General features: G+C 47.2%; 2 protein-coding genes across 2 annotated transcripts; both read left to right on the plus strand.

Annotated features, from left to right (window-relative positions):
• Positions 1 to 3,128: 3,128 nt before the first annotated feature.
• On the plus strand, positions 3,129 to 3,814 carry GGTG_04839 (hypothetical protein; the record flags this gene model as incomplete). The annotated part of the gene is made up of 2 exons (XM_009222636.1): positions 3,129 to 3,463; positions 3,604 to 3,814. The coding sequence occupies 2 exons, from the start codon at positions 3,129 to 3,131 to the stop codon at positions 3,812 to 3,814; spliced, it is 546 nt and encodes a 181-aa protein (XP_009220900.1).
• A 1,808-nt stretch (positions 3,815 to 5,622) lies between these two features.
• Positions 5,623 to 8,959, plus strand: GGTG_04840 (hypothetical protein; the record flags this gene model as incomplete). The annotated part of the gene is made up of 14 exons (XM_009222637.1): positions 5,623 to 5,639; positions 6,010 to 6,155; positions 6,324 to 6,351; positions 6,412 to 6,454; positions 6,832 to 6,924; positions 6,992 to 7,016; positions 7,266 to 7,277; positions 7,526 to 7,535; positions 7,749 to 7,913; positions 8,210 to 8,276; positions 8,331 to 8,439; positions 8,522 to 8,537; positions 8,688 to 8,702; positions 8,815 to 8,959. 14 exons carry the CDS (start codon positions 5,623 to 5,625, stop codon positions 8,957 to 8,959), a joined length of 891 nt encoding a protein of 296 aa, XP_009220901.1.
• Positions 8,960 to 10,554: the final 1,595 nt, after the last annotated feature.

The raw sequence follows: 10,554 nt of genomic DNA on the forward strand, positions 1-10,554 counted from the left end.
CGGCCTCGGCAGCGAGGGGTGGGTCAACTCCTTCCCGCGGACCCGGCAACCCGGGGCGTCCCGGTGGCCGAAAGAAAAAAAGGTTGAAAAGGGGCACGAGGGAACGCCGGGTGGACGAAAGAGAGGCTCAAAGAAAAAAACCACCAGGACTTACTACTGGGTGGAAATGAGGACCCTCTGGCGCGGCTCCTTGGGTCGCTGGCCGATGCCGGTTGACGAGCACTGGCGCCTGGCTGTGCTGCAGTTGGAGCATGGCGTGGCCTTGTCACACCGTATCTAAACGGCGCCGGCCGGGGGACGTTTCCCGTAGAGTGTGTAAGCCCAAGCTGCCCGCCTACTTCTTATCTTGCCTGGCAGCACAGCCGGCTCGCAGCATGAACATGAGTGTACGCACCTTTCTGATTCGGCATTGGTCGCACTGAGCATGTCAAGATATAATGTGTGATGCCATCAGCCCCCGTCTGTTCTTTGTTTCCAAGGTCGTCTTGTCTGCGTTCCGAACCGGGCCAAGCCCCGGTGGGAACGGATGCTTTTTGCGTTTTGGATTCCCTTCACGAGGCCAAGATCATCCTTACCGCACGCCGCAGAGAGCCGTCGCCGTCGTCACCCATGTCTTTTGCCGGTGATGTATCCATCATCTCAAGTCGTATTCGGTTGGAGGAGAGGAGGATGGGACAGGACGACAGGCAAGGGGACAGAAAGGGACGAAAAAAAAGAAAATATAGAAGGGGCTATAGCCGAGCTGACGCGGCCGGACGGGGAAAAGAGATTGCGGTATAGACCGAGAGTTGTTGAGGCCTATCTCGACAAGGAAAATAGGAGAAGTGTGCAGTCAAGATGGAACATTATAGGATGGGTTGTGTGTGGCGCCCAGCTCGTCAGCAAACGGTCGATTCCTTCCGATATAGCGGGAAAGCCGGTCAGGTACCTTTCCCGTCCACCAGGCACAGATTTCAATGCGACCAAGGCGTTGATCCCAGGCACTCGTCCACAACGCAGGAGAGGAGACCAAGCCAGAGGGGGGGGAGATAGATGTCCGACGGAGGTTTGGAAAGGGGAATTGTGTGGCTTCTTCTCGTGGCTCGGCCTCCGCGGGCTGCGTTTGGCGCGCGTCATGTTTCGAGGAGGGCTCCAGGGCCGTTTCCAGGGGTCGGCCCAGCAAGTTGACGAAGCACCATCGCAGGCCCACATGCCACAGAGATGGAGTCATGTTCGGGGCTTGCGTATGCAAACTGCGACGGGCATGGTGGCTTTTTGGAAGGAAGAGATAGGAGTCAATCACAAGACGCAAAACCACGTGCGGCCTTTCGAAGTGGGAGGAAACCCCAGGGGTCGAAAAAAACGGGGTCCCCCATAAAATCGTCGCGGCCTTGTCAAAAGTCAAGGATCAATGGATCAATGGCCCACTCGACTCGACTCGACCTGACCCGCCGGCAAGTTGGCCGAGAGCAGCTTTGACGGATCAGCAAACTCAATGTCGGGTTTGGGCTCTTTCCATGTCTCGATACCATGATACGGTATGTTTCCATTGGCTAGCATTATCTAAAGAAAGAAAGAAAAAGAAAAACAATCGGAGCCGACACGAATGCCTACGCCGAGCATTCGGGCATCGCCGCCCGAGGCACAAACAGCAATGCCTGCCTCGTCAACTACCTACCTACCGAACCGAACCCCCGCAAACATCAACGTTTGACGAGGGGAACGCGTGACCGCCTCCGACCGCACACTAGCTGGCACCATCTGCACGCCGAGACGGGCACGCACAGGTCAACAAACAACAGGGGCGTCGCGTCTCAACCAAGAGCAGTCCGGAAACCTCGGCTCCTCCTCCCCACCCATAAGTTGGCCGTCCCGCAGACGACTATCCATATCTCGGCGCGGCGGGGCTGACGGCTAGCCCGCTACGACCAAGGGGGGCGATTGGCATTGGCTGGGGGGGAGACGGGGGAAGGACAAAAACACATGCATATCAAGTGCAAGAAGAACCAGCAAGTACACCCGCTTCTGCCCGACGGCTGGCTGCACGGGACGATGGAGGGGGGGAGGAGGGTAAGGGCTAACGTGAAATCCGGGGCAAAAGCGGCGATGCAGCAGCAGCAACAGCAGCAACAGCAGCAGCAGCAAGTGGGCGTCTGGAGTAGCACGGCATGCGCGCACACAAAAACAAGGCGCAGGGCCCCCGGTCGACGCCGTCGGACAAGGTCCTGATATCTATCTGTCCGCGTCTTCTCCCCCCCGTCAGTCAGCCTACCTAGGTAACGAACAACTCCGCACTTGGAAGCGTCCGTCTCACAACAGCTGAGGAGTTCAGGAACGAACAGGCAGCTTCCAGATAGGAAAGAGGTACCGAGGGCAAACGAACGCTCCGCAGACCCCGCCAGAGCGAGGGAGGTGGGAAAGCATGTCAAGCGTGCTGTCTGTACGACTTCACGACTGGGAGATGTCCCTGCTGCTGCGTTGAGCGTACAAAGATTGTCCCAGAGTTGCCCTTGATGCGGGCGACTGGTGATGTGCCCAAGACGATGATATTCCAACCCCCGTGTGGCCTCTCTGCAGGTTTTTTCGTGCAGCGCGCGTTTCCAGGTGCATGCTTGGGTGTTGATCCCAACCGAGACTTTTGGGTACCTGCACCGTTGGGGGCCGTTTATTTCTCTACTTGGGTACCTATAGATAGACAAGTATCGTATGGGGGGGTAGAGATATGCAGTGACATCTGTCAATGGCCTCAAGGTCTGGACATTCTCAAGAGTACCCTTGTGCCGCGCTACTGCCGCAGTCCAGGGCGACGCCCACCGCCATTCTAATCGGGCGGTTGCATTTCCGATCGGGAGGCTGCATGCTGCTGTCGCTGTTGGCCATGCATCTTGTATGCATGCTGCTGCTGGCGACCGACGCTGTAATCTGGGGCATGGCTGCTGCTCGTCAATGCCCAACTGTGGGGTTTCGGGTGCGCGAAGGAGCGAGGACTCGCCATCATCGGGGCGCGGCGCCATGAACCGGCCGGGCGGCAGGCAGGGATTGGGTGAGGGAGAGCGAGAGGAAGAAGAAGCAAAAAAAAAAAAAAAAGTCGTCCGAGATTTCAACGATAATCGCCGGCCCCCTCCATTGAGTGGCATCGATAACCAGACATGCCCGCCAAGGCGGATGGACGTGACGGTTATCTGACCCGGCCCAATCAGAGCGTGCACGTGCTACCAATTGGCGTTCCTGTCTCAAGCGGGTTGTCCACGAGGGCTGCAAAGGTGATCATGTCAAACACACCCAAGACGGCGGAGCGTGGGGTGTTTTGGGGGATGTCGACGACCACCAAGGATGGTCAGGTGGTGCCGTTCTGGGATATCCTTCACCACCGGCCGCCCGCCATCACACCCCGCTATCAGTGCGGACGCCAAGGAAATCGAGGGGTAGCGGCAGTAGCACAGATGGCGAAGGGCAGAAGCGCCCATGGCAAGCGCCAAGGGATGTGTGTTTGATGGGCAAGTGGGTGTGTGTGGGTGTGTGTCTGTGTGTGTGGGAGAAGTGCTGGTGACGGATTCAACAGAGAGCCCAAGGTTCCAACTGCTCCGGCAACGCCCAACTCGGAACTCTGCTGTGACATTGCAGCGATGTGGGCAGGACACCCCCCTTTCCAAGAACAAGAGGCACAACAAACCTGTTCAACCCCACCAACGAGCCGCCGGCGGACGGCTACCTGCATCAGTGGCAGCAGGCGTCGAGACGGTTCGACTGCCACACGACAGCCACCCGCAGGCAGATGCGAGAGGCTCTGGGTTCTGGGTTCGCCTACGCGGCTGCCCCGGCCATGATCGCTTGAGCAGCCACCCTGCGGAGTCGCATCCGGCAAGTGACAAAGGTCCACGTCTCGAACCGCCGGCCGCCGCTCGTGGCAGGAAGAGACGGAAAGGAGACCCCATTGCAGGGCCTCTTCCCTCTCACCCCTTGCAAGCCCAATTCGAGGGGGGTGGGAAGGGGGGGACAGGCTGCATGCAACCTGCCTTTCCTGTCCACATGCTTCTGCCCTGTGAGGGGTGGTGTGGTTCTTGGGTGCTTCTTGGGTGGCTCGGTGGGTATGCTGCGAGGAGGGGACGGGCTGCTCGTTGCTTGGCCCAATCCCTGGGAAACGGACCAGAGGCTCAAGCTTTTCGCCTTGCCAATTGGAAACCCGGCAGACGCACGCGCAGCTCAGGCCCTGGAGGGCGATCAGTGCGGTGCCACCATTAATGGTAGTGGCAGCTTTATCCCGACCAATGTCCCACAAAAGGGGGGGGGGGGGGGGGGAGGACAAAAGAGGCATCCCCGCGACCAACATGACGATAAAGGGATCTGATGATAAAGGTATCGGGGAGGGCTGTCTGGCTATCTGCTCCGTCTCACTCGATCGAACCCCGCGGGTATTTCGCTGTGGAGGAGGCCTGGGCTGACCGAGGGCTTGACGGTCGGATTTCGCTTCAGGGCTCCCGCCATTTCCGAGGCTGGGAGCGAAATCTGACACGTCCTTTCCAGGCAGACAGGCAGACCGTATTGGCATGCGGGCGTGGGCGTGGGCGTGGGCGTGCGTACGTCTCCTAAATCCGCTTGTTCCGGGGGGTTAGCAGTTGGTGAGGTTTTGGGAAACCCGTCTGCTCAGACTGCCTCTCCCGACGAAGCCGCTCCTCCGTTGTTGCTCATCGGTGATAACGACAGTCGCTTACCTTGGCTAGTGGGATCGTCGGGTTAGCCTCCGGGAAGGCTCGCTGGCTGGCTGGCTGGCTGGCTGCGGGTGCCGCGAGATGTTCTGGCCGCGGGAGCTGAGGGAGGGGGAGGGCAGGCGGTGGCAGGAACTGTACAGTACTGTACATGGCTGAGAGACCTTGGGTCTAGGTACCTCTCCGTGCCCACACGGAGTACATGCAGCCCTTGCCTCCCTGGCCCAGCTCCACCCTCTTAGGCTCGGGACTTTATCGATAAATACCCCTTCTATCCATGCCAAGCCAGGGCTTTGGGCAGGGAACGGCAAAGTGTTTCGGCTTAACGCGGCGCCGTGCCAATGCCGTCATCTGATTTGTCTGCCCACCACTTCATGTCGGAACGAGGATGGGCATGTGTTGACATCCAAGGAGGCCAGCTCACTCGCATTGAGAGGTGAAAGTGCCCAACAATTGACGATGATAACACCAAGTATATATGACTCACAAACACGTGCTTGTCCGGGCAGCCATCATTCATCAATGCAATCAATTGATGCCTAGGTTTCGCCAAAGCCTGCCCATGTCGATTGGCCAATTCCCCTCAATTGACTCCCCTACAGCTTGGTTGGACGCGTAACCGCTCTGGAGCCTGCTGTCTCCCTCAGCCCCTCCATGTTCGTCCCAAAGCGCCAACGACAAATCGATGACGGCGAGACCTGGAATTCGGCGAGAAATGAAGAGAGGAAAAGGACCGGAGCTGGCGATTAGGTTTGATGGCTCATCTTTTAGACTCCTGTACCTGCTCAAGAATTGGTGCCACTGCTCCCTGCTGGTTGCAGCGTTCGCTGTCTCCAGCATTGCGCAGTGCAAGCCAAAAGTGCACAAACTCCATGTCCGGCCAGCGAATGGTCCGGTCAGCCCCCCCCACACCCTCCGGCGCCAAATACGGTCCAAAATGGTCACCCGATCACCGTAATCGGCTCAAATGAAAGACCGGAATGGCCCCCAGATTGAGTGACGGAAATAATGAAGGAGATAACAAAAATGAATTGATTTTCTTTGTTTCCTTTTTCATATCATCAGTTGTCCTCGTTCGGGCTGCAAGGAATGCTGACCGCCGTCGACTTCAATTGTGCCAAATCAGTGCATGTAACAACATGAACCAACCGCGCTTCCTGCGGGACAGGCTGGACGTGCGCTGGAGTTGATGCGGGCGGTACGTGGACCGACGCCAACCACGCCGTCCGTTGATCTGCCACCAGGCCCAGTGCCGCTGGTCCCCGCTCGTGCCTGGCAAATGGGGTGGTTCTATTCTGCCCAGCGCTGACCCCTTTGGGAATAGCGCCTGTAGCCCCCGTCCGGTAAGACGAAGGGTGAAAGTTAGCATAACGCACGCCCACACCTCAGCCACCAAATTAGTAAGGCAAAGGTATTTTACTTACTTTAGCTACTGTAGCAACGGGTTGCCAGGCAAGCCCGGGCAGCCAGGTAATTAACCGCCTTTTTTGAAAGAAAAAGCAGGCTTAGCAAGCTTTAAAGCACGGGCAAACGGGTGCTTAACTTGCTGGTTTCTTATTTAAATTGCACTTAAAGTTAGCAAATATAAAATAATATAATAAAGAAAAAAGCGGCTTATTGGATTTAATGCCTTTATAGCTTGTGCAAAAGCTGTAAAATCGGGGTTGTAAGTAAAAAAGTCGATAAAGAATTTGGTTTTTAACATATAAAGCCGCTTTTTTTTTAGTAAAAGCGTTAGCGCAAACTTTAAATTATTAATAAAAAAACGGGTAGTTTAAACAAATTTTTAATTTTTACCATAAGCAAAATTTAGTAAAAAAAGCCGACCAAAAAGGTATTGCATACCAGCAGTAAAAAAACCTTTTAAATTAAACAAACCCGGCAAACCGCCCGGTTAGTAAAGCTACGGCGGAAGCGTATTTCGTGCAATAAATTTAAATAATCGTTTTTAAGCTTTATTTTTTACAAATTTTAATTTAAAAAGCAAACGGTTAACAAAATGCATTGCTTTTGCAATAATTATTAATAACATTTAACAAACTTTTATTAGCGCCGTTCCTTTTTTTTTGCACGCGCGGGTTATAAATTAAACTATTTTTATACGCTGTAACATTTATTGCTAACGCTGGAATAATTATAAAAAAAGGTCGAAGTATATATATATATATATATATTTATTTACCCCTTTCGAGCTATATTGCTCATGGGGAGCTTTACAGATCGGGTTAACTACATGAAGGTAAAAACCATGCCTCCAGCCAATAGCTGTTTAGTGTAAGGCAAGGTGAAAACTCTTTCCCTTCGAGGTTTTTGCGCCTCCGCGTCTTCTTCGTAAGTAACGCGTTAATGGTGTGGTTTGCTCCCGCACCTTTAAAAGGTTGAAGTATAATATTTTTAATAAGCGGGAAAGTAGAACCTCGTTTAAAAACGGTTATTAAAAAGCTATAAAATAACGCTTTTAGCGCGAAATTAAAACTTTACAAGCTAGCCGCTTGCGGCGGGAAAAAAATAATAACTGGAAAAAGGTAAACATTAAAGTGCTAAGCTCGAATTTAAACTGTTTAAGCGGCGGTAAATAAGCGGTAATTAACGGTAAGTGTTACAGTTAAGCCTTTGCTTTTAAAATAAGGCATTTAAGGAGTACCGAGCAATAGCACGTAATTTGACAATTTGAAGGGATTTACAAAGTAATTTAAGTGCGGTTTAAATGCTTGCTTTAAGGGTTACTTAAAAGCTAATTTAAATTAATTAGTGGTGGTGCATTTGTTAAAAACTATTTAAAACAAAGGAAACCTTTCCTTTTTATACCTTAAGAATCCGTAATGTTGCTTAGCGAATAGGCCGGAATTAGTAAGTTTTGGCAACTAACCCTGCTGAGCCTTTGAATTAGTGGCTTAGCACCGCTAATCCGTCGATTTCGAGATTACGTAACTTTCCTGTCTTGTAACTTTAATCCCCTCGGCCCTTTTTTGCAGCTACCCTTCCCTGTTTCTTAGGTGGTGGTTATTGGCCGTAACAGTAAGCTATAATATTGTATTTGGTTTAAAATGATTTGCAATAAAGCTTTAACTTTTGCATTTACCTTTGCAAGCGTACGGCTGGTACGCTTTACAAAAAAGTAACCCAACTTTCGCAAATATTTTATTTGCGTAAATATACGTTTTTATACGTACTAAATTGCACGGGTTTTTCATTTACGGGCCAGGTATTAATTGCTAGCATAATGCAGTAAATTAGTTAAAAAACGCTAAAAGTAACAATTAAAAAAATGCCGCTTACTTATTTGCTACTTGTTGCAGGTAGAAGGGATAGGCACGGTTCGAGGCTATTCCGGTTAATATGCTTTAAAGAAGAAAGGATTTAAAGTGCAAGGTCCCGTAAAGGCCTCTGCCCTTTTATATACACGTAATTCCCTATCCTCTTTGCTTACTAAGCTTCCTTCCTAACGCTTGGAAGCGTTATACGCTTCCAAGCAAAAGGACCGCTTTTCCAATGCCTTAAGCATTTAATATTTATGTTTAAAGCTTTTTTATAACAATATATACTATTTATTTTGTAACATACCCTTTAAGCAAGCTTTTTGGGTTGTTTGTAAATAAAACAAAAGGAAATTGGTTGCTATGTTAATAGCATGGGATTTAAAAGCTTACCGCGCTTTTAAAGGTTAATTGTAAAAGCGCATTAGCTTTAAAAAGTAACGAAGCAAACGTTTTTTTTTTAAAGGGTAACCGTAAAAGCGCATTAACTTCGAAAAGTAACGAAACAAGCGTTTTCCGCTGCCAAAAGCAACGAAATAAATGCTTTAACCATAAAAAGTAACGAAATAAATGCTTTAGCCATTACCGGAAAAAGGTAAGCGTAACAATTAAAACCTTTTTTTTCCCATTTCGTTCCGGCCTTTTTTTTTTTCCTTTTTATTACCATTTCTTTACTAATCCGTAAATTCCTACGCTTTCGTTTTTATCGTTTAAACCTTTGCTAATACAAAAATTTTTGCAAAAGCAAAAATAAGCAATTGTAAGTGCTTTGCGCGGCGGCGTAATATTTTAAAAGCGTTATACGGTATTAACAAATTGGTTGGAAAATGGGTATTGCTAGTAATAAAATAACGCGTACAATCGTTTAAAAGCGCGTTAAGCGCAAAAAGCTTAACCAAGCTTAAATTTAAAAAAATAAGTTATAGCTTTTTGCTTTTTTACCAATTTATTGCACTTTCGTTAATTTCGTTTTATGCGCGTATAATGCAAATTTGCAAACGGTTATGGCTATTTTAATAATTAAAATTAAATAAACGGAAAAAGCATTATTTAAAAAAAAAAAAAACCTAGCAAACCGAAAAGGATAAGCAAAAAAAAAGTAAATTTCCCGCGGAAAAGGATAAGCAACGAAATACAAAAAACGCGCAAAAGTAACAAATTGCCCGTAAAAAGGCCTAAAATAACGCTTAAACAATTAAAACGATAAAAGCGCATGCGTTTGCCGAAAGCGCTAAACGGGTTAAAGCTAATTGGGCTTATTATGCTAAACGAATAAAAGCTTTGCACCGTTTTTTAATTTAAACTTTAATTAATATTGCCGTAACCGTTTTCGAATTTTTAATTATTTTTGTTACTTTTTGCACCTTTCGTTTTAATTTTTAATTTAACCCGACCGGTACTTTTTAAATTTCGGTTAAATTAAGCAAAAGTTTCGGGCTTAATTGGCCTATTCGTTAAACGATTAAAATCGATTTTAATTTCGATAAATTCGTTAATTGGTTCGTTTAAAAAAATAACGATAATAACAATAGGCTTATCGTTTTTCCCAATACCCGAAAGCGCAAAGCAAATAAAAAAACAAAGGTAAATAGCTAAATTAATTCGTTTTTAGCCGTTTTCGCGGGTTTTATGCTAATTACCCCTTTCCTTTCCGTTTTAATCCTTAAAAAAATGCTATTTGGCCTTTCCTTTTAGCAAAACCGTTAATTTTTTTTTAACGGGAACGTTTTAATTAATTTTTCCGATAATATTATTTCTTACGCGGTCCCATGCAATAAATGCACCAAAATCTTTTTAATAAAATTTTGGGGCTTTTGCAGCAACAAGCTTATGGCGCGCTTTTTTTGGAATGGTTATATTTTACGGTATATTTAATATGCTTAAAGCAATTACCGTTGCAACCCTTTCCCTTTTTTGCCTTAATTGCGCATTGCAATTACTTTATTCCAAAAAAAGCTTTTGGGTAATTTTCGCTTTAAAATTAAAAAGCTTAAAAAAATAGTAAGCTATTTTTTCGAGCCTTACCCAAAACCGGGCAATAAACAAAAGGATAAAGCTAAAAAAAAGAATAAAAAAGCTTTCCGTTAAAGTAATTTTGCTTTTCGTAGCTTAATTTTAAAAAAAAAGAAAATAGTAATAATAACGAAAAAGGTTAAAAAAGTGGCATTAAAACCGCAATAATTTGGGGCTATTTTTTTTATAAAAATACTTTTATTTACCAAATAATGGGTAAAGGCTAAAATTAAAATGGAAAGGAAAAATAAACAAAAAAAAGGTATAGCGCTTTTAAAAGTTGCACGCGTTATAATTAAATGCCGTTTTGTTATTTAAAACCGGCATGCTTTATATTAATTAATAAAAGGAATTTGCGTTATGCTTTTATGCAAACGTTATATGCTTTTGGTATTTATTCCAAAGTTTTTAACTGCGTATTAAATTTGCCAACCCGTTTTTAAAAATCGTATAACTTTAAAGCAACTTTAAATGTTTTAAATTTGTAAAGCGGGAAGTTTTTAATAAGCCCGTTTGCTGGTATAAAAGCGGTTTTAAAATATATTACGTTAAACATTCTTTTTTGGTACTTTAGTCGTAACTACATATTTATAATATTT

The sequence above is a fragment of the Gaeumannomyces tritici genome, assembly GCF_000145635.1.
Source record: "Gaeumannomyces tritici R3-111a-1 unplaced genomic scaffold supercont2.2, whole genome shotgun sequence".
Lineage (NCBI taxonomy): Eukaryota > Fungi > Ascomycota > Sordariomycetes > Magnaporthales > Magnaporthaceae > Gaeumannomyces > Gaeumannomyces tritici.